Source organism: Anomaloglossus baeobatrachus, chromosome 10, assembly GCF_048569485.1.
Source record: "Anomaloglossus baeobatrachus isolate aAnoBae1 chromosome 10, aAnoBae1.hap1, whole genome shotgun sequence".
Lineage (NCBI taxonomy): Eukaryota > Metazoa > Chordata > Amphibia > Anura > Aromobatidae > Anomaloglossus > Anomaloglossus baeobatrachus.
Window position 1 is genome coordinate 196,280,802 of NC_134362.1, and position 24,775 is coordinate 196,305,576.

Genomic DNA, 24,775 nt, shown 5'->3' on the forward strand with positions numbered 1-24,775 from the left:
TTACAGAGAGAAATATAAGAAAAGCTAATCTGCCTCGGAGCAATCCCCAAAGATATAGATAGCCCCCCCCACATGTAAAGTCTACGGTGGTAAAGGAAAACACAATACATAGCTAGAAAGCAGATTCAGCAAAGATGAGGCCCAAACTATCTATACAGGAAAGGATAGGAAAGAGCATTGTCTGCAGCCATAAAAACCCTAATAAATCTCAGTATGCCAAATATGGAAGACCCCTGAGCCCACACAGGTTCTCCCCCACTATATCACTACTCTGGTGTTACTGGGATCCAAAAACACTAATATAGATGAGGGACTGAATTTAATACCAAGCATGACAAAACACAATACATAGCAGAACATGGAGCAAGGTACACAGATACTCCCAAAAGGGAATGATCCAACTCCGCCAAGAACTCCACACAGGCAAAATCAGGAATCCAGCAATAGTATCAAAACAAAAAAACAACAAGAAAGTAGAAAGTAGAAACATAAGCAGAGGTACAAAGACCAACCTATCTGAGAGGAGTTCTGGTAGAATAAAGGGCTGGTTTCAGAATGTCCTTAGCACACAGGAGATCCATTGAGCACCGGCAAGGAACAGCAAAACACTACTCAATAATATAGGTTTAATCTGAATAACCTGATTGCCAGTCCTCCACAGGTGCTGGCTCTCATTCAACAAATCAACTGCACTGCCAGCACTGACCACAAGAGGGAGCACCAAACTGGAACATGTATTCACAACAGCCTCTCGTTGTTTTTGTGTCCACGGTGCCCCCCTTTTTGGGTGTTTTTCATTTTCCATACTAATTCCAGGGTCTCCCGTTGTTTTGTGTCCACGGTGTCCCCTTTTTTGGGTGTTTTGCATCAGATGGAGGTCTGAATGCACCCCGCCACTCTTGCTTCCCCCAGTGAGAGTGACATTGATTCAGTATAACTTGTATTCATTGAAATCCCTGCTCGACCTATGCTTTGGAGCCCAGTGGGCCGTCTTATAAGTGAGTGATAGCATTCCCTGTAGGACCGCCCACTGGACTACTTAACATCAAAAACAGGTAGGGTTTTAAATGAATAAAATACAAGTTGCCTTGAATTCTTTCTCATATAATGTCACGGGTGTGTCACGGATGACAGATAGTCATGTGGTTTCTGGTAATAGAAGGTCACAGCATTTGGCTTCACAAAATGCTCCCTGACTTTCTAATGTTCATTGAAGGTTCATTGGTATAGGTACTGTATCTGCTCAGCTCCTCCTGCTCTACACGATGCTGACACCTTGCTCAATGTGACCTTTTCCTTCAAGGTGTGGACATTTGGTTCTTGGTCACTGATGATTACAGAGGTTTTTAGAAACCATGACTACACCTTAGTCCCAGAATTGAAACTCACCTCCTATACATAGGGAAGCCTTAGCATTTAATACTTACTAAATGCTAAGGCTCAACCACTGGGACCATAAGTGATCCCAAAAACAGGGTTATGGATCCCAAGTACGGGCAGAGGGCTGTCCTAAATGGAGCAGAGGTATACATGCTCCATTCATTGTCTATGGGAGTGACTGATAGCCAAGTACACAGAATGGGAAGATTACGTATACATATCACATATCATCTGCCAGGAGGAGCTATCGAGGTCAGTACATGCTGCGGCGAGCGGTGATCGCAGCCCACCATCTGCTTTGAGCTGTGAGCACTGCCAGGAGGAGCTGCCGACACACACCCAGCTCACAGCAGATGGCGGGCTGTGATCACTGCTCCCCCTACATGGCATTGTCAGTGCTGAAGTACTGGCGGGGATCCCGACAGGCCCCGCACTTTAACACTGACAATTCCGTCCGGGGAGTGTGGGGCAGCCCCGCACCTCCATGCCGGCACTGTCACTGTTAAAGTACTGTCAGGGTGCTGGTCACCGCCCTGCACTTTGGGCCAGACTACTTCAGGTCACCAGAGGTTATACCGTGGGAACCCGGGTATGACCGCTGATGAACTGAGTGACGTCACTGCTGGCAGCCGGGTCCTTCTTGTCGGTGTGTCCCGGAGCCTGGAGAGATCACACATGTTTTTGGTCTCTCCAGGCTCGGATGTAACAGAGAATAGACCGTCGTGGGACCTCGTGTGGATTACGTAAGACCTGGAGGGCTGTATGGGGGGTTAATAAAGTGGTGAAAGAGGGGGCTTTTTTGTATTTTATTCCAAATAAAAGATTTTTTGGTGTTTGTGTTTATTTACTGTCACTTACAGATTAATCATGGGGGGTGTCTCATAGATGCCTGCCATGATTATCCAAGGACTTAGTGGCTGCTATGAGCTGCTATTAACTCCTTATTACCCCGATTGCCACTGCACCAGGGCATTTGGGGTAAGCGAGGTAAAGCTCGGGGATTGTCGCATCTAAAGGATGCGGCAATTCCGGGTGGCTGCTGGCTGATATTTTTAGGCTGCGGGGCACCCAAAAATGTGGGCCTCCCCAGCCTAAGAATACCAACCCCCAGCCTGTGAGGCTTTATCTTGGCTGGGTATCAAAATCGGGGGAGGGGAGGGGGGTTGGGGTAACCGTACGCTGATTTTTTTTATTTATTTATTTTAATGTGCGATATAGACCCGCCCACCGGCAGCTGTGATTGGTTGCAGTCAGAGAGCTGTCACTCAGCTTGGGGGCAGGTCTGACTGCAACCGATCACAGGGAGAAGCAGTGAATATGTGATGAGGCTAATGAGCGGGTAGGGAAGAAGAATGAGAGGCAGCAGAGCAGTGTGACAGCCGTGAAGCGCCGTGATCGGTGAGTATGAAGCGCTTGGAGATAGACAGACGCTGGCAATATATTGTGCACAAAATGGGGGCGACCAGCCAATCACAGTAATGCTGCAGCAAAGATGGCTGCGGCATTACTGTGATTGGTTAAGAAGCCCAACATATTTAGTGGCTGCAAATCAGCCGACAAAACAGCTGGACGGGACATCCGAATATACCGAGGCGAATACACCATTACTCTCTAATGACTAATAATAATAACTAATAAATAATAATAAATAATAATAATAATAATAGATAATAATTAATAATAATATATGTATTAATAATAATAAGAATAATATAATAAATACATAATAATATAATACATAAATAATCCTAATAAATAATAATACATAATAATATAATTATTATTAATAATTAATTCAATAATAATAATTAATAATAAGAATAACTAATAACTCTCTACAAATAGCCTGAGTACCGTACTATTCTGCGAATAGCGAATAGTTACGAATACACTCGCTCATCACTACTCACATGCCTTTGTACCTTCAATAAACCAAACACTGAATGCCCATCCATTGCCCATGAGAATAGGCTGAGATTTGTCAGGAACACTGCCAGGGCCTGGTGTATGGCTATACATTACATTTGTAGCAGGTCATAACAGCTAGAGGGACAGCAGGTAATAACAGCCAGAGGGGCAGCAGGTAATAATAGGCAGAGGGGCAGTAGGTCATAACAGCCAGAGGGGTAGCAGGTTATTAGAGCCAGAGGGGCGGCAGGTCATAATAGCCAGAGGGGCGGCAGGTCATAGCAGCCAATGGGCAGCAGGTCATAACAGCCAGAGTAGTAGCAGGTCATAACAGCCAGAGGGCAGCAGGTCATAACAGCCAGAGTAGTAGCAGGTCATAACAGCCAGAGTAGTAGCAGGTCATAACAGCCAGAGGGGCAGCAGGTAATAATAGGCAAAGGGACAGCAGGTCATAACAGCCAGAGGGGTAGCAGGTTATTAGAGCCAGAGGGGCGGCAGGTCATAATAGCCAGAGGGGCGGCAGGTCATAGCAGCCAGAGGGCAGCAGGTCATAACAGCCAGAGTAGAAGCAGGTCATAACAGCCAGAGGGGCGGCAGGTCATAACAGCCAGAGGGGCGGCAGGTCATAGCAGCCAGAGGGCAGAAGGTCATAACAGCCAGAGGGACAGCAGGTTATAACAGCCAGAGGGCCTGCAGGTTATAACAGCCAGAGGGACGGCAGGTTATAACAGCCAGAGGAATGGAAGGTCATAACAGCGAGAGGGGCTTCAGGTTATAACAGCGAGAGGAGCTGCAGGTTATAACAGCCAGAGGGGCGGCAGGTCATAATAGCCAGAGGAGCAGCAGGTCATAGCAGCCAGAAGTGCAGCAGGTCATAACAGCCAGAGTAGTAACAGGTCATAACAGCCAGAGGGGCGGCAGGTCATAACAGCCAGAGTAGTAGCAGGTCATAACAGCCAGAGGGCAGCAGGTCATAACAGCCAGAGTAGTAGCAGGTCATAACAGCCAGAGTAGTAGCAGGTCATAACAGCCAGAGGGGCAGCAGGTAATAATAGGCAAAGGGACAGCAGGTCATAACAGCCAGAGGGGTAGCAGGTTATTAGAGCCAGAGGGGCGGCAGGTCATAATAGCCAGAGGGGCGGCAGGTCATAGCAGCCAGAGGGCAGCAGGTCATAACAGCCAGAGTAGTAGCAGGTCATAACAGCCAGAGGGGCGGCAGGTCATAACAGCCAGAGGGGCGGCAGGTCATAGCAGCCAGAGGGCAGCAGGTCATAACAGCCAGAGGGACAGCAGGTTATAACAGCCAGAGGGCCTGCAGGTTATAACAGCCAGAGGGACGGCAGGTTATAACAGCCAGAGGAATGGAAGGTCATAACAGCGAGAGGGGCTTCAGGTTATAACAGCGAGAGGAGCTGCAGGTTATAACAGCCAGAGGGGCGGCAGGTCATAATAGCCAGAGGAGCAGCAGGTCATAGCAGCCAGAAGTGCAGCAGGTCATAACAGCCAGAGTAGTAACAGGTCATAACAGCCAGAGGGGCGGCAGGTCATAACAGCCAGAGAGGCGGCAAGTCATAACAGCCAGAGAGGCGGCAAGTCATAACAGCCAGAGGGGCGGCAAGTCATAACAGCCAGAGCGGCGGCAGTTCATAACAGCCAGAGGGGCGGCAGGTCATAGCAGCTAGAGGGGCGGCAGATCATAACAGCCAGAGGGGCGGCAAGTCATAACAGCCAGAGAGGCGGCAAGTCATAACAGCCAGAGAGGCGGCAAGTCATAACAGCCAGAGGGGCGGCAAGTCATAACAGCCAGAGAGGCGGCAAGTCATAACAGCCAGAGAGGCGGCAAGTAATAACAGCCAGAGGGGCGGCAAGTCATAACAGCCAGAGAGGCGGCAAGTCATAACAGCCAGAGGGGCGGCAAGTAATAACAGCCAGAGAGGCGGCAAGTCATAACAGCCAGAGGGGCGGCAAGTCATAACAGCCAGAGAGGCGGCAAGTCATAACAGCCAGAGAGGCGGCAGGTCATGACAGCCAGAGGGGCGGCAGTTCATAACAGCCAGAGAGGCGGCAGGTCATGACAGCCAGAGGGGCGCAGGTCATGACAGCCAAAGGAGCGGCAGGTCATAACAGCCAGAGGGGCATTTACAAGGACCACGAAAGTCAGAAACATGTTGCCTTACTCCTAGCCTATGCTCTGTACCTTGGAAGCATTTTTTTATGTATTTTATTCGGGGGCGGCTGGTCATAACAGCCAGAGATTTATTTGCATAAAATGACCTGTATGCCAATTACAATTAAGTGGCGACATTGGACACGTAGCGCAGCCCCACGGGCGACCGTGCACTGTAGGAGCTTGTTATTAATTTTACCAATTTTAAGTTTTACTTTTAAAACCAAGGAAATAATAAAGAGAGATTATTACTGGTGACTATAACTGAGCCGCCTCCACTGCAAGAGCAGAACGCAGGGAATCCGCACGCCAGAGCGAGGGCCAAGGGTGGTCAGGGACAGTTGCTAGGAGACGGCAAAAACGAGGCTTGGCCCGCACGACTCCGCCCCCTCAGCCTGAGCGCTCAGCTGATCGCGTCATGTGACAGCGTCAGCTCATGTGACAGACAAAGTCCGGACGGCGTCATGGCAGCAGCTGAGGGGTGAGTGTCCGTGCTGTGTGAGAGAAATGGCGCAGGCTGCAGTATTCAGCGCAACCAGAGTGCCTGCCAGCTACACTGAAACCGTGTGCTGGGACTTGTAGTGCTTCACTACTGGTACATTACTGCTGCTAGTCATACGTCTGTGAATGCTGGGACTTGTAGTGCTTCACTACTGGTACATTACTGCTGGTAGTCATACGTCTGTGAATGCTGGGACTTGTAGTGCTTCACTACTGGTACATTACTGCTGGTAGTCATCCGTCTGTGTATGCTGGGACTTGTGGTGCTTCACTACTGGTACATTACTGCTGGTAGTCATCCGTCTGTGTATGCTGGGACTTGTAGTGCTTCACTACTGGTACATTACTGCTGGTAGTCATACGTCTGTGAATGCTGGGATTAGTAGTGCTTCAGTGCTAGTATATTACCTGCTGGTAGTCATACGTCTGTGAATGCTGGGACTTGTGGTGCTTCACTACTGGTACATTACTGCTGGTAGTCATACGTCTGTGAATGCTGGGATTAGTAGTGCTTCAGTGCTAGTATATTACCTGCTGGTAGTCATACGTCTGTGTATGCTGGGACTTGTGGTGCTTCACTACTGGTACATTACTGCTGGTAGTCATACGTCTGTGTATGCTGGGACTTGTAGTGCTTCACTACTGGTACATTACTGCTGGTAGTCATACGTCTGTGAATGCTGGGACTTGTAGTGCTTCACTACTGGTACATTACTGCTGGTAGTCATACGTCTGTGAATGCTGGGACTTGTAGTGCTTCACTACTGGTACATTACTGCTGGTAGTCATACGTCTGTGTATGCTGGGACTTGTGGTGCTTCACTACTGGTACATTACTGCTGGTAGTCATACTTCTGTGTATGCTGGGACTAGTAGTGCTTCAGTGCTAATATATTACCTGCTGGTAGTCATACGTCTGTATGTTGGGACTAGTAGTGCTTCAGTGCTAATATATTACCTGCTGGTAGTCATACGTCTGTATGCTGGGACTTGTAGTGCTTTAGTGCTAGTACATTACCTGCTGGTAGTCATATGTCTGTGAATGTGTGTATGCTGGGACTTGTAGTGCTTCAGTGCTAATATATTACCTGCTGGTAGTCATACTTCTGAGTATGCTGGGACTTGTAGTACCATATCCTTTACACACTGTCTGCTTCCTGCAGGATTGCTGGTTCTTGTAGTCCACCTGTCTGGCTTCGTAGTCGCAGGGCTGAGGGAAGCTGAGCTCTGAGGGTCTGATAGATGGAACCCGTGGACGGTCCCAGTCCCATTAATCCCCCCCCCCCCGGGTTGGGGGGTGAGGTCCTGCAGGACGGGTGGTGATTGCAGAGTCAGCGGGCGATGGGAAAGTGAACTTTGAAATGAGATTGTAGAGGAGAAGATAGCGGAGGGTTAATTGCCTGCCATCACCGCTCTGCATGCACAGACACTGCCCCTGCTCCTCAGCAGTATGGGTGCACCCCTCACCCCTCTTCCCACCAGCACAGGCACTGTCCCCTCTACCCCCCCCCCCCCCAGCACAGGTGCTATTCCCCTCCCCCTCCTTCCCGCCAGCACAGGCACTATTCCCTCTACCCCCAGCACAGGTGCTATTCCCCCCCTCCTCCTTCCCGCCAGCACAGGCATTGTCCTCTCTACCCCTCAGCACAGGTACTATTCCCCCCCCTCCTTCCCGCCAGCACAGGCACTGTCCCCTCTACCCCACAGCACAGGTACTATTCCCCCCCCCCCTTCCTGCCAGCACAGGCACTGTCCCCTCTACCCCACAGCACAGGTACTATTCCCCCCCCCCCTCCTTCCTGCCAGCACAGGCACTGTCCCCTCTACCCCTCCGCACAGGTACTATTTCCCCCCTCCCCCTCCTTCCCGCCAGCATAGGCACTGTCCCCTCTACCTCTCAGCACAGGTACTATTTCCCCCCCCCCCTCCTTCCCGCCAGCACAGGCACTGTCCCCTCTACCACCCAGCACAGGTACTATTCCCAACCCTCCTTCCCGCCAGCACAGGCACTGTCCCCTCTACCACCCAGCACAGGTACTATTCCCCCCTCCCTCCTTCCCGCCAGCACAGGCACTGTCCCCTCTACCACCCAGTACAAGTGCTAGTCCCCCCCCCCTTCCCGCCAGCACGAGCACTGTCCCCTTTACCCCTCAGCACAGGTACTATTCCCCCCCCCTCCTTCCCGCCAGCACAGGCACTGTCCCCTCTACCTCTCAGCACAGGTACTATTTCCCCCCCCCCTCCTTCCTTCCAGCACAGGCACTGTCCCCTCTACCCCTCAGCACAGGAACTATTTCCCCCCCTCCTCCTTCCCGCCAGCATGAGCACTGTCCCCTCTACCACTCAACACAGGTGCAATTCCCCCCTCCCTTTCTGTCAGCATGGGCACTGCCCCCTCTACCCTCCAGCACAGGCATCCCCCCCCCCTTCCCACCAGTACGGGCGGCACGGTGGCTCAGTGGTTAGCACTGGAGTCTTGCAGCGCTGGGGTCCTGGGTTCAATTCCCACCAAGGACACCATCTGCAAGGAGTTTGTATGTTCTCCCCGTGTTTGCGTGGGTTTCCTCCGGGGTCTCCGGTTTCCTCCCACACTCCAAAGACATACAGATAGGGAACCTAGATTGTGAGCCCCAATGGGGACAGTGTTACCAATGTATGTAAAGTGCTGTGGAATTAATAGCGCTATATAAATGAATAACATTATTATTATTATTATTATTTTATTATTATTATTATTATTACAGGCGCTGTCCACTCTACCACCTAAAATAGGTGCTATTTCCCTCCCCCTTACTGCCAGCACATGCACTGTCCCCTCTACCACACAGCACAGGTACTATTCCCCCCACTCCTTCCCGCCAGCACATGCACTGTCCCCTCTACCACACAGCACAGGTACTATTCCCCCCACTCCTTCCCGCCAGCACATGCACTGTCCCCTCTACCACACAGCTCATGTTGCCCCCTACGGCTCCAGCACGGAGCTGCCCCCCCCCCCAAACAGCCGCATACACCCCTCCAATGTCCCCCCACTTATTTACTTGAAACCGCACCACAAAGTGTTGTCATCCAGAAAGAGGAAGAGATCAGACGGCATCGGTTTGTGGAAGCGCTTCTCATACTGGAACAGCTGCAACTCCAGCATCTTGTGCTATAACTCCCGGCTTCTCCACCTTCTGCTGTAAAAACTCATATTTTCACTGTCAGAACTACAATTCCCAACATCTCCTGCCAGCTACTGCGGAACTGCAACTCCCAGCATTCCACTGCCAGCTGGCACTATGGTACTATTCCCAGCATGCCCTGCCAGTGGGTACAGAACTACGATTCCCAGCATGCCCTGCCAGTGGGTACAGAACTACAATTCCCATCATGCCCTGCTAGTGGGTACAGATGTACAATTCCAAGCATGCCCTGCCAGTGGGTACAGAACTACGATTCCCATCATGCCCTGCTAGTGGGTACAGATGTACGATTCCCATCATGCCCTGCTAGTGGGTACAGATGTACAATTCCCAGCATGCCCTGCTAGTGGGTACAGATGTACAATTCCCATCATGCCCTGCTAGTGGGTACAGATGTACAATTCCCAGCATGCCCTGCCAGCGGGTGCAGATGTACAATTCCCAGCATGCCCTGCTAGTGGGTACAGATGTACAATTCCCATCATGCCCTGCTAGTGGGTACAGCTGTACTATTCCCAGCATGCCCTGCCAGCGGGTACAGATGTACAATTCCCAGCATGCCCTGCTAGAGCGTACAGATGTACAATTCCCAGCATGCCCTGCTAGTGGGTACAGATGTACAATTCCCAGCATGCCCTGCTAGTGGGTACAGATGTACAATTCCCATCATGCCCTGCTAGTGGGTACAGATGTACAATTCCCATCATGCCCTGCTAGTGGGTACAGATGTACAATTCTCATCATGCCCTGCTAGTGGGTACAGATGTACAATTCCCATCATGCCCTGCTAGTGGGTACAGATGTACAATTCCCAGCATGCCCTGCTAGAGCGTACAGATGTACAATTCCCAGCATGCCCTGCTAGTGGGTACAGATGTACAATTCCCATCATGCCCTGCTAGTGGGTACAGATGTACAATTTCCATCATGCCCTGCTAGTGGGTACAGATGTACTATTCCCAGCATGCCCTGCCAGCGGGTGCAGATGTACAATTCCCAGCATGCCCTGCTAGTGGGTACAGATGTACAATTCCCAGCATGCCCTGCTAGTGGGTACAGATGTACAATTCCCAGCATGCCCTGCTAGTGGGTACAGATGTACAATTCCCAGCATGCCCTGCTAGTGGGTACAGATGTACAATTCTCATCATGCCCTGCTAGTGGGTACAGATGTACAATTCCCATCATGCCCTGCTAGTGGGTACAGATGTACTATTCCCAGCATGCCCTGCCAGCGGGTGCAGATGTACAATTCCCAGCATGCCCTGCTAGAGCGTACAGATGTACAATTCCCAGCATGCCCTGCTAGTGGGTACAGATGTACTATTCCCAGCATGCCCTGCTAGAGCGTACAGATGTACTATTCCCAGCATGCCCTGCTAGTGGGTACAGATGTACTATTCCCAGCATGCCCTGCTAGTGGGTACAGATGTACAATTCCCATCATGCCCTGCTAGTGGGTACAGATGTACAATTCCCATCATGCCCTGCTAGTGGGTACAGATGTACAATTCCCAGCATGCCCTGCTAGTGGGTACAGATGTACAATTCCCAGCATGCCCTGCTAGTGGGTACAGATGTACAATTCCCAGCATGCCCTGCTAGAGCGTACAGATGTACAATTCCCAGAATTCCCTGCTAGTGGGTACAGATGTACAATTCCCAGCATGCCCTGCTAGAGCGTACAGATGTACAATTCCCAGAATTCCCTGCTAGTGGGTACAGATGTACAATTCCCAGCATGCCCTGCTAGTGGGTACAGATGTACAATTCCCAGCATGCCCTGCTAGAGCGTACAGATGTACAATTCCCAGCATGCCCTGCTAGAGCGTACAGATGTACAATTCCCAGCATGCCCTGCTAGTGGGTACAGATGTACAATTCCCATCATGCCCTGCTAGTGGGTACAGATGTACAATTCCCATCATGCCCTGCTAGTGGGTACAGATGTACAATTCCCATCATGCCCTGCTAGTGGGTACAGATGTACAATTCCCAGCATGCCCTGCTAGTGGGTACAGATGTACAATTCCCAGCATGCCCTGCTAGTGGGTACAGATGTACAATTCCCAGCATGCCCTGCTAGAGCGTACAGATGTACAATTCCCAGAATTCCCTGCTAGTGGGTACAGATGTACAATTCCCAGCATGCCCTGCTAGTGGGTACAGATGTACAATTCCCAGCATGCCCTGCTAGAGCGTACAGATGTACAATTCCCAGCATGCCCTGCTAGAGCGTACAGATGTACAATTCCCAGCATGCCCTGCTAGTGGGTACAGATGTACAATTCCCAGCATGCCCTGCTAGTGGGTACAGATGTACAATTCCCAGCATGCCCTGCCAGCGGGTGCAGATGTACAATTCCCAGCATGCCCTGCTAGAGCGTACAGATGTACAATTCCCAGCATGCCCTGCTAGTGGGTACAGATGTACAATTCTCATCATGCCCTGCTAGTGGGTACAGATGTACAATTCCCATCATGCCCTGCTAGTGGGTACAGATGTACAATTCCCATCATGCCCTGCTAGTGGGTACAGATGTACAATTCCCAGCATGCCCTGCTAGTGGGTACAGATGTACAACTCCCAGCATGCCCTGCTAGTGGGTACAGATGTACAATTCCCAGCATGCCCTGCTAGTGGGTACAGATTTACAATTCCCATCATGCCCTGCTAGTGGGTACAGATGTACAATTCCCATCATGCCCTGCTAGTGGGTACAGATGTACAATTCCCATCATGCCCTGCTAGTGGGTACAGATGTACAATTCCCAGCATGCCCTGCTAGTGGGTACAGATTTACAATTCCCATCATGCCCTGCTAGTGGGTACAGATGTACAATTCCCAGAATTCCCTGCTAGTGGGTACAGATGTACAATTCCCATCATGCCCTGCTAGTGGGTACAGATGTACAATTCCCATCATGCCCTGCTAGTGGGTACAGATGTACAATTCCCAGCATGCCCTGCTAGTGGGTACAGATGTACAATTCCCAGCATGCCCTGCTAGTGGGTACAGATGTACAATTCCCAGCATGCCCTGCTAGTGGGTACAGATGGACAATTCCCAGCATGCCCTGCTAGTGGGTACAGATGGACAATTCCCAGCATGCCCTGCTAGTGGTTACAGATGTACAATTCTCAGCATGCCCTGCTAGTGGTTACAGAACCACAATTCCCAGCATGCCCTGTCAGTGGTTACAGAACCACAATTCCCAGCATGCCCTGTCGGTGGGTACAGAACCACAATTCCCAGCATGCCCTGTCGGTGGGTACAGAACCACAATTCCCAGCATGCCCTGTCGGTGGGTACAGAACCACAATTCCCAGCATGCCCTGCTAGTGGGTACAGATGTACAATTCTCAGCATGCCCTGCCACTTGATCCAGAACTACAATTCCCAGCATTCCCTGTCGGTGGGTACAGAACCTCAATTCCCAGCATGCCCTGCCACCTGCTGCAGGTTTCTGATGAGACAAGTGCATAGAGAGCAATTCCCTACCACTTGTTTCTGCCTCTTGCACCAATGTCGTCTTCTTCTCGGCAGCAGATGTGTTAAGATGTTATTTTTTTTTTTCAATAAGTAACTAATTGAATTGCTTTGTGCAAATCAATAAATGTGGAAAATGCCAAATGTGCCGGCTTTATTGCCTGAATTGTGCTGCGCGAGCATTAAGACGTCTCCGCTCCTCCATAAAGATGTTGGCGTTTTTCTTTTGCTGCGGTTGTAATTCTCGCTGATCGCATCCTGCTGACCCCAACTTATTTTATCTCATTTCTTTTTCTTAATGCTTTTAATTTAATTCTTAAAGAAGCCCTCCTGAATAATGATGATGACAAATCCAGACAATATGTAGTAAAATGTATCCAGAAAGTCAGGTGTTTCGCCAGTTTGATACATTTTCAGAAGTGTCTTTAGTGTTTCCCCGGAGGAGATTGATCTGCTGCCGGACCCCTGTATAGTACTGCTGGAGGCTGCCGCAGTGTCCCTAATGACAAGATTCATTATTAGGACATCCGGACGGACGGACATCTGTGTCCCTGAGCGACCCTTGCATAGATCACGCACCTCGTGCAATATGGACACTTGCGTAACAGGGACTGACCCAACCTATATAAAAACACTAGTCTGCGACTTCTGTGTGGTTTGCAATGTTCTTACATCTCATAGCGGGGAGGACAGCATAGCCACAGACCTGACCTCTGTGTGACTGCAGAAGGGGGAACTCAAAGTGTCCAGTCAACTTCCACTATTAGATAATTGCTTAAAGAGCAATTCCTCAATGTCTATGTACCAGCATTTTCACTAGCATTTTGCATTCCCACGTTGCATCTCCTCTAAACAGGGCTGTCACTAAGAATTTCAGGGCCCCTGACTAGCATAATTTTGAGGCACCCTTGAGACTCCACCCCAGCTCCACCTCCACCCCTCACACCATCCACTGTCCCCCCCCCCCATATAGTATAATGCAGCCCCCATAGTCCCCCATATAGTATGATGCACTCACATAGTCCCCCTATATAGTATGATGCACCCCATACTAGTCCTCCATATAGTAGAATGCACCCCATATAGTAGAATGCTCCCCCCAACAGTCCTCTATATTACACTCCAGCCTCATACATGGCACTCTATACAGTATAATGCAGCCCCCATAATCCCCCATATAGTATGATGCACTCACATAGTCCCCCATATAGTATGATGCACCCCCATATTAGTCCTCCATATAGTAGAATGCACCCCATATAGTATAATGCTGCCCCCAACAGTCCTCTATATTATACTCCAGCCTCAGACATAGCACTCTATACAGTATAATGCAGCCCCCATAGTCCCCCATATAGTATGATGCACTCGCATAGTCCCCCATATAGTATGATGCACCCTCATACTAGTCCTCCATAGAGTAGAATGCACCCCATATAGTATAATGCTCCCCAACACTCCTCTATATTACACTCCAGCCTCATACATAGCACTCTATGCAGTATAATGCAGCCCCCATATAGTATGATGCATAGTCCTCCATATAGTAAGATGCACCCCTATACTAGTCCTCCATATAGTAGAATGCACCCCATATAGTATAATGCTCCCCAACAGTCCTCTATATTATACTCCAGCCTCAGACATAGCACTCTATACAGTTTAATGCAGCCCCCATAGTCCCCCATATAGTATGATGCACTCGCATAGTCCTCCATATAGTAAGATGCATCCCTATACTAGTCCTCCATGTAGTAGAATGCACCCCATATAGTATAATACTCCCCCCAACAGTCCTCTATATTACACTCCAGCCTCATACATTGCACTCTATACAGTATAACGCAGCCTTATATTGCCCCCACCACGCACTCATTGAATAAAACAATAAACAAGTGTAGCACTGACTCTTTCCTCATTGCGGAGAGGGTGAGTCAGCTGCGGTCGCAACTCCGGGGGCCGCGGGCCTGTGTACGGGCCCCGGGCACCATCGCACTGAGTGGCGCAGACGACCCCTGCTGCGACCGCGGTAGTTACGCGGCGCCCCTGGTTTGTAAGCCAATAAATGAAACGTGAAGGGGCGCCCCTTCTGTTGGGGCCCCGGACTAGAGTCCTGTTTGTCCTCCCCTGGTGGCGGCCCTGCTCTAAGGCATTTATCGCTGCAGATACCCGGAACGTGGGAACCGCACGTTTTATCGTTTGCATTGCAAAAAGTGAAATTTGCAACCAACATTCACATTTTAAATTAACACTTTGCAAATCTCAAACCCGCAGCTGCTATTAGTTTACGCTGCGGATCTCCTTGGCAGCATTTTAAGAAATCTCATGCAATACCCTCCCATGCAATTTCCATCAAGCTAGACACTTCATTCAATTCTGACGGCAGTGATAAAGAACGGAGGATCCCTGCTCCAGTGATGGGTGGGAATAGTCCTTTAAAGGGAACCAATCACCAGGATTTTCCTATATACGGTAACCTAAAGCCAGTGCTATACTGGCACGATCAGGCTGATTCTATACATACCTTTAGTTGTCAGCTCAGATGTATAGGTTTGGAAACACAAGCAAGTAAAGTTTGTAGAATCAGCAGCTTGTTGAGTGATAGCAGCTGGGGTGGGTATTCATAGATATCCCCTTCCCCCTGTTATTTATGCTAATTCTATTATACAATCCTTTTACTTTGTGACTAAAAGGACCTGTGCTGATGTCATACCCATGTGACTAGAAGGGGCGGGGCCTTAGCTAACATAGCTGATACCAGGAAGCAACATTTTTCTGTTGGCTGAGGCCCCACCCCTTCTGGTCACAAGGGTATGACATCAGCACAGGTCCTTTTTAGTCACAAAATAAAACAATTGTATAATAGAATTAGCATAAATTACAGGGGGAGGGGGGATAACTATGAATACCCCCCAGCTATCAGCTGCTGTCACTCAACAAGCTGCTGATTTTACTAACTTTACTTGCTTGTGTTTCAAAACCTATACATCCGAGCTGACAACTAAAGGTATGTATAGAATCAGCCTGATAGTGCCACTATAGCACTGACATTAGGTTATATAGGAAAATCCTAGTGATTGGTGCGCTTTAAAGGTCTTTTTTCCACCTATCACTAGAGCAGGGATCCTCCATTCTGTATCACTGCCGTCAGGATTGAATGAAGTGTTGAGATTGATAGACCTTGCTAAGTGCTACACTATTGAGGATGGGAGCTGAGCTGCAGTACCCAGAAGTGGCCACTACATAGTGTTTGGCGCTGTGCTGTTCCTATTGGTATGCTGTTTACATCCGTCATCTGTCGGAGGTGCTAATTACCTATTGGTGCTGGTGTCAAGTGTCGGAACTCCACCGATCTGATAGTGACGACCTATCCTAAAGGTAGGTCATCAATATCGTGGTACTGGAAAACCCCCTTTAAGGAAGCTGAGATACAAGTTGCTGCTTGCATAGGTCCGTCCGCTGTAGAATTAGTTTATCTATATGGTAATTTATCTTTTTGGTATTTATCTTCCCTTCCATTAACCGTGAATATTCATCCTTGTCGCTTTGTCGTCCCTCCGTAGACCATCGTATTGGCTGGGAAATGAAACGCTCAGAGTGCCCGCTGCTCTGTTCGCCCTGAACCGAAAACGTCTGTGCGACAGACTGAGGAACAACCCCGATGTCCCCAAAGATGCCATCGTGGTCTTACAAGGAGGAGAGGAGACCAATAGATACTGCACAGACACCGGCGTCCTCTTCCGTCAGGTGAGCGTTCTTTTATAGTCGTTGATGGGACTTTCCATCAACACTGGTTATAGCTATAGGATTAGTTATATTATAATTTTTATACCCAAAGCCAAGCTTATAGTGAGTCTGTAAAACATTTTATTATTCCATGTCTCCCTCTGTACTGCTGGAGGTAGGCTCTAAGAAGAATCAGTCTTCTTCCCCCTCTGGAAGCTGATATAGAGGCAGCCTTCTCCGCTATACTGTCATGCACTGCAGAAGTTCTGCTTCTTCCCTAATGAGCTAGCAGAAAGCAGTTACTCTTTGTGACTCTGCAGAGAACAGAGGATCTGTATACCGATACGTGACTGAGCATGTGCGACCAACAGCACTCTGTTCAGTATGTGGACGTGCACATTGATATACACTTTGAACACCAGGTGGCGCCATACCATCTAAGTAATACTATTACATTGCTTATCAGCCAATTCTTGACTTTCATTGGGTCCTAATGGCTAATCTGCTATTTTTGACAGAACCCGGTTGTATCCCTCCCATACGGATCCATTAACTGTTGAGATTTTTCTTTTCTGCAATATGTATATATACCATATTTTACGGTTGATAAGATGCACCCCAAATTTAGAGGAAAAAAAGGGGGTCTTTCTTATTATCCGGTGGTGTCTTACCGCAGGGTGGTGGCCGAGGTGGTGAGGCAGGGGCGGTGGTGGAGCAGGGCGATGCTGCGGGCGGTGCAGTGGGTGTCCTAGATGCTGTCCCAGAAACTGTCGGCTGTGCTGGTTCTGGGGTAGCTGTGTTGGGGCAGCTGTGGTGGCTGGCCTTGGACTGTGGGAGGTGAGGGCTTCAAATGATGGCGCCCATCGGCGCATGTGCAGATTGAGCTCTTGGCTCAATGACGAGCCAAGATCTCATCTGCGCACACACCATCTCTGGGCGCTATTTTCCTGAAGTCTGTTGGTGGGAGATCAGTGGGCCGCCGCAGCCCCGGCCCGGCCGCCGCAGCCCCGGCCCGGCCGCCGCAGCCCCGGCCCGGCCGCCGCAGCCCCGGCCCGGCCGCCGCAGCCCCGGCCCGGCCGCCGCAGCCCCGGCCGCCGCAGCATAGCCTTTGCCTCCTGCTACCCCTCTCCACAACCTGTGGTAAGCTACATTTGGATTATAAGACTCGGCCCTCACTTTTCTCCCTTTTTGGGAGGAAAAGTGCGTCTTATAATCTGAAAAATACGGTATATACACTGTATCTTATATTCATAGTTTCACTATACTCCTTATTTATCCCTCAGGAGTCCTTCTTTCACTGGGCTTTTGGAGTGACAGAGTCGGGGTGCTACGGAGCCATTGATGTCAATTCTGGGAAATCAATCGTTTTTGTGCCAAAACTCCCGGAGAGCTACGCCGTGTGGATGGGGAAGTAAGAAATATTAACTTCTATCATTAAGTTTGTATTTTAGGTGCAGCCAGAGCTGGAGCTGTGAATAGCATAGCCATCTAGCTCCGGGGAATATACAGCCCTATAGTGCCAGAACAGTCGCCCGCACCCGCACTGTCACTGCTTTGGTTCTTTGGAGGTCCGCTCCGCTGGACGCATGCAAAATAGAAATGGGTTCCGATGAAATGTGCAGTATTGGCTCATTATCTGAACGTTTCTTCTTAAAGGTTTATGTATTACAAAACTTTTTTTTAAACATTTTTCAGAGTTGCATTTTTTTTTTTTCATATCAAGATCTTTATTAAAAATAAAATTAATAGTAATTTTGTTAATTTTCACACCGACCAATGGGGATATGATACTTATGTAACTTTTTTTAACTGTAGTTTTTATTAAAATTTGTAAAAGGATTACAAATGAGAAATACAACAGACTTACTAGTAATTTTTGCATATAAAGGGTGAGATAATCCCAATAGAAATACCGTATTTTTCGGACTATAAGACGCACCGGACTATAAGACGCACCCTGGTTTTAGAGGAGGAAAATGGGAAAATAAAACTTTAAGCAAAAAATGTGGTCATGACACACTGTTATAGGGCGAGGATCTGCTGCTGACACTGTTATGGGGGTAATGTCCCCAAATTCTCTACTAAGGTACCCCATCCTGGTAATGATCCTCTTGCCTTGTATATGATCCTGCTATAAACCCCCATCCATCCTGTTCACATACCCCCCCCCCATCCAGCCTGTTCACATACCCCCCCCCATCCAGCCTGTTCACATGCCCCCCCATCCAGCCTGTTCACATGCCCCCCCATCCAGCCTGTTCACATGCCCCCCCATCCAGCCTGTTCACATGCCCCCCCATCCAGCCTGTTCACATGCCCCCCCATCCAGCCTGTTCACATGCCCCCCCATCCAGCCTGTTCACATGCCCCCCCCATCCAGCCTGTTCACATGCCCCCCCCATCCAGCCTGTTCACATGCCCCCCCCATCCAGCCTGTTCACATGCCCCCCCCATCCAGCCTGTTCACATGCCCCCCCCATCCAGCCTGTTCACATGCCCCCCCCATCCAGCCTGTTCACATGCCCCCCCCATCCAGCCTGTTCACATGCCCCCCCCATCCAGCCTGTTCACATGCCCCCCCCATCCAGCCTGTTCACATGCCCCCCCATCCAGCCTGTTCACATGCCCCCCCATCCAGCCTGTTCACATGCCCCCCCCATCCAGCCTGTTCACATCCCCCCCCATCCTGCCTGCTCATATACTCCCATCGTGCTCATATACCATCCTGGTATATGGCCTGTATCCTATAGCACAGAGAAAAAAATAAATGTTTATACTCACCTTTTCCTCACTCCCTGCAGCACCGATCACATCTTCCTCTCTGGCACGCTGACCTGTGTGTGTGGAGCCGTTCCCCTGCTGCATCGCGATGTCTTCCTGTCTGTGCCGATCAGCTGACCGGCTCAGGACAGATCAGCTGACCGGCACAGCACAGATCAGCTGACCGGCACAGACAGGAAGACATCGCGTGCAGCAGGGGGGGGCTCCACACACGGGGACGGGTGAGTACACTGATTCACTGCACCCCGCGCTGGTAATGACGCGCGGGGGGCAGTGAATACAGCCGCACATGATCACTCCAGGCTGTAATTGCCAGGGGTGATCATGCGGCCGGCTCTTTGCAATGCGCGCGTCCCCGCTCATCCTTCCGCCCATCTGTCAGCGCCGGCTTCTGCGCTGAGAGATGGGCGGGAGGATGGGCGTGCACATGTAATGAGCGGGCCCACGTGGTCACGAGCAGGCGCTGCTGCTGCCTGCTCGTGCCCCCGATGACCTGCAGCACCCTCATTCACAGCCGCAGCCCTATAGTCAGACCATAAGACGCACCCCCAACTTTCCCCCAACATTTGGGGGAAAAAAAGTGCGTCTTATGGTCCGAAAAATACGGTATGTAATAAGCAACAATAAGGGTCCTCCAGGGACCCAAAGGTTACACCCCTTAAATATAAATTGTCAAACAAGAAATCACATAATGATATTTGTAGTGCCGGTGTCCCTGCGCTACTCTGTATCTCCCTAGTAGGGACACCGGCTCACTCACCGGCGTTGCCGGGCGGCGTCCTTTCCCGCAGTCCTATGGCTTCCTCTTCCTCCTGAGGGCCTGTGCACGCAGCACAGCTTCCCCAGGAGTAAGCTTAGAGCACACGTGACCGCTTATTAAAGGGCTGCCACGCCATTTTCCGGATGTGCCTGTTAACGTCCCCACCGGAGTCTGCTCCAGCGACTTCTACTTCGATCACCAGGCGACGCCGTGTTCCTGCCTTGGATGGTGCTGGTGATGGGTGAGGAGTCGATGCCAGCGGCGCTGGTGGGCGCAGGCTCCGCTCATCCACTGGGCTGGGTTTCCTTGGAATCTGCAGTACCACTGGCTGACTGTAGGTGGCGTGTGTCTTCCAGCTGAAGTTACCATCATTCAGCTACAACCAATGGGAAGACACCACACCCTTCTTATTTCCCCTCCTGTCTGCTGACCATTGCCAGAGATAGTTCTGTATTTCTGGTTCCTATCCCACCCTGTTCTGTTTAGTGATTCTGGTGTTCTGACTACTCTTCTGCCTGCTGTTTATGTACCTTGCTGCCCGATCCGGATTTGACCTCTGCTTTGTTTTCTGATTACGTTCTTACCTGCTGATTCTGTCCCTTTTTTTTGCATTTCCCGGTTCGACCCTGCCTGACTACTACTTTCATGGGTCTGCAGCCTTCCACAGGTAGGTATCACCGGGGCCCTGTGTAATTCCAAATCCCTGTATAGGGGTTAAAGGGTTTCAGGGTTCTAGGGGTCCTACTTGGTGAGTTGCTTCCCTCAAGCCTGTCAATTTCAGCCCGTATGAGTCTGTAGATCCAGGCAGGCGTTACAGTACCTCTCAGCCTATGTCCGAGAGGCACTAGGTACTTAAGGCATCTTCCCACTAGGGGAGGTGCCTGCGCATCTAGGTGCTAACTAGTTGTCAGGTTCCGTACTCCTGCCCTGTTACCTATTCCTGGGTCCGCCTTCCCATACCTATCAGGCTCTGCTGTGCCCACAATACCTTTCCGTTCCTACTTTCCTGCCAGCCTTAGCCATCCTGGCTGTGCTCACCTTCACCTCTGTTTGTACCGGAGTTGGTCTCCTGTTCTGGGAGTCAGCTGCCGCAATCCCGGTCACTGCTCTGGGAGTGGTACCTGGTGTCCGCCTTCTGGCAAGCGCTTACTTAAGTCCCTCCAACTAAAGGGTAAGCCCTGCTCCCCCTGTGGCCCAGCGAGCCCACCTTCACATTAAGGATAGCCGTCAGGTATTTCATCCTCCGTAAATCAGAAATTCTACTTAGAAAGCCCTGGTAGGAAGGGGGTAAAATTTTCCTCCTGTAAAGAGCAATCGTGCACCTGGCAACTATTAAGATATGCAAAAGCAATTTGGAGGATTTTTTTCTCCTTTCCCTTAGGGACAACATTAAGGATATAAATCAGAGGATCCAAAATTATCTCAGTGTATAATCCCTTCTGGATCATAGATTTAACTGAGTCCCAAAACCCCAGAAGTCTTGGACAGAACCAGAAAATATGGGGCAATGTGCCCACGGATGAACCACAGCGCCAGCAGACATTGGGGAGCTGAGGGGTCCGGCTCATGTAGTAGCTCCGGGGTGTGAGACCTGAACATCAGTGTCTAATATTGATGATTTAGCTCCTCTGCTCCAAATAGTCTGCCAGATCCTTGGTGATGGCTCCCTCCCCAAGGAGGACTCCCACCTAATCATAGACAGTACAGACCAAAAGTTTGGACACACCTTCTCATCTGTTAAGAGGAGACTTTGTGCAGCCGGCCTTCATGGTAAAATAGCTGCTAGCAAACCACTGCTAAGGACAGGAACAAGCAGAAGAGACTTGTTTGGGCTAAAGAACACAAGGAATGGACATTAGACCAGTGGAAATCTGTGTTTTGTTCTGATGAGTCCAAATTTGAGGTCTTTGGATCCAACCACCGTGTCTTTGTAGAAAAGGTGAACAGATGGACTCTACATGGCTGGTTCCCACCGTGAAGCATGGAGGAGGAGGTGTGATTGGGGGGGGGGGGGCTTTGCTGGTGACACTGTTGGGGATTTATTCAAAATTGAAGGCATACAGAACCAGCATGGCTACCACAGCATCTTGCAGCGGCGTGCTATTCCATCCGGTTTGCGTTTAGTTGGACCATCATTTACTTCTCAACAGGACAATGACCCCAAACACACCTCCAGGCTGTGTAAGGGCTATTTGACTAAGAAGGAGAGTGATGGGGCGCTACGCCAGATGACCTGGCCTCCACAGTCACCAGACCTGAACCCAATCGAGATGGTTTGGAGTGAGCTGGACCGCAGAGTGAAGGCAAAAGGGCCAACAAGTGCTAAACATCTCTGGGAACTCCTTCAAGACTGTTGGAAAACCATTTCTGGTGACGACCTCTTGAAGCTCATCAAGAGAACACCAAGAGTGTGCAAAGCATTAATCAAAGCAAAAGGTGGCTACTTTGAAGAACCTAGAATATAAGACATATTTTCAGTTGTTTCACACTTTATTGTTAAGTATTTCATTCCACATGTGTTACTTCATAGTTTTGATGCCTTCAATGGGAATCTACATTTTTCAGAGTCCTGAAAATAAAGAAAACTCTTTGAATGAGGTGTGTCCAAACTTTTGGTCTGTACTGTATGAATACCTCGCCCCGAGTAGTATTTATCAGTTTATTGATGGCGGAGATCAATCCCTTGGCAGAGACACCTCCTCTACACAACTTTGCCAACTCAGTTGGCCGGTAAAAAGAGCCAAAAAGAGAGGATTTAATCTGTATTTACTGGAAAAACACACGGTTAGATAAATAAAAATTAGATGTTATATACCATATTTTTCGGTATGTAAGACGCACTGGATTATAGGACGCACCCCTAATTTAGACGTAAAAAAAAGGGGGGGGGGGCTCCGTCTTACAATCTGGTGGTTTACCGGGGGGTTGATGGAGTGCAGCTTTGGTTTGGTGCGGCATCACAGGAGGAAGGGGCGGTGGTGGAGTAGGGCAATGCTGCGGTGGGGGCTGTGCTGGCTGTGTGGAGTGGGGTGGGTGTCCCAGATGCTCTGTCGGTGATGCACGCTTCAAAGAAATGGCACCCGAGGCCGGTGCGAGTGCAGATTGAGCTATTGATTCAATGACAAGCCGAGATCTCATCTGAGCACGCGCCACCTCTGGGCGCCATTTTCATTATGTTCGCTGTTGGGAGATAACTGGGCTGGAGGCGGCGTGTGCGCAGATGAGATCATGAGCCGAGAGCTCCATCTTGCGCACGCGCCGACTCCGGGCTCCATTTCTTTGAAGCCCGCACCGCCGACAGAGCATCTAGGACACCTGTTGCACTGCATTGCTCTACTCCACACAGCCAGCGCAGCCCCCCCGCGGCCAGCACAGGGCCCCGCGGTCAGCACAGCGCGCATTCTCCAACTCCCGGTAAGCTACATTTGGATTATGACGCACCCTTCATTTTCCTCCAAAATTTATGGGAGGAAAAGTGCGTCTTATAATCCGAAAAATACTGCAATCAAAGGAGTGCATCTCCAGAGACTTCCCATCGACCAACTCTGCAAATCTGAACAGCCCAACCGAGATGCAGGGATGAGCCATAGGAGAGTCCAGACTATTGGGAATTAAAGGTTGATAAATTTAAAGGATAGGCAAGTTAGGTGACTTCAACCCAAACCTGGTCACACACGAATGCCAAATGTCTAAATTAAACGTTATAGGACCTAGTAATGGAATTGAGGGTCTAAAAGGGCGTTCAGACCACAACAAAGAGTTTGGATGAATGGGAGCCAACCACAATTTCTCTATTTGTCCATTTTGAGACCCAGGAAAGGATCCTTCTTAAATGGGCAGCCCAATAATATTCTATGTCTTTTGTTGTTCCATATCAATCTCATAACACTGGCCTAAAGAGACTTAAGTTCTCGTAGAAGAACCCGCCTCCAATTTAAAAAAAAAAAAAAATAAAATAAAAAAATAAATAAAAAAAATAAATATAAATATATATATAAAGTGTGTGTGTGTGTATGTATATATATATATATATATAAATTTTTTATTATATTTATATATTTTATTTCTTATATATATATATATAAAAAATAAAATATATAAATATAATTATATATATATATATTATATTTATATATTTTTTTTATTATATTTATATATTTTCTATTTATATATTTTTTATTATATTTATATATTTTTTTATATATATATATATATATATATATATATATATATATATATATATATATATATATATATATATATATATATATATATATATATATAAAAAATAAAATATATAAATATAATATATATATATATATAATTATATTTATATATTTTTTTTTATTATATTTATATATTTTCTATTTATATATTTTTTATAATATTTATATATTTTTTATATATATATATATATATATATATATATATATATATATATATATATATATATATATATATATATATATATATATATATATATATATATATATATATATAAAAAATAAAATATATAAATATAATATATACTTTTTTTTTTTTTTTTTTTTTTACATCCCCTTGGCATTTTCTCAGGTTGTCACATGGAATGGTTTCCAATGCCAGATCGCCTCATAAAGAGTTCATCTGTGAACTCACAGACCTCCAGAAAGTGTTTACGACCCTTAGGTGTGTTTTGCAGAGGCACTGTTGCTACCCAGTTCATACAGTGCTTGTTCTTTTTCCACAATTGTTCTAAGCCAAAAAATGGCAAGAACCACTTGAGTAAGAGATAAACGACACTTTACCAAGTGCAGTCAATCATGAAAGTTGCTAGAACTTTGAAGGCGTCCTCAAGTCATGAAAACTAGAAATCACTATGATGAAACTGTCTCTC

General features: G+C 48.5%; 1 protein-coding gene across 1 annotated transcript in view; it reads left to right on the forward strand.

Moving 5' to 3' along the window:
• Positions 1–5,861: 5,861 nt before the first annotated feature.
• Positions 5,862–24,775, forward strand: part of PEPD (peptidase D) — a 200,076-nt gene continuing 181,162 nt past the window's right edge. The window contains 3 exon segments of the mRNA XM_075325191.1: positions 5,862–5,936; positions 16,196–16,379; positions 17,642–17,769. Coding sequence (XP_075181306.1) covers positions 5,920–5,936; positions 16,196–16,379; positions 17,642–17,769 — 329 coding nt within the window. The 5' untranslated portion in view covers positions 5,862–5,919.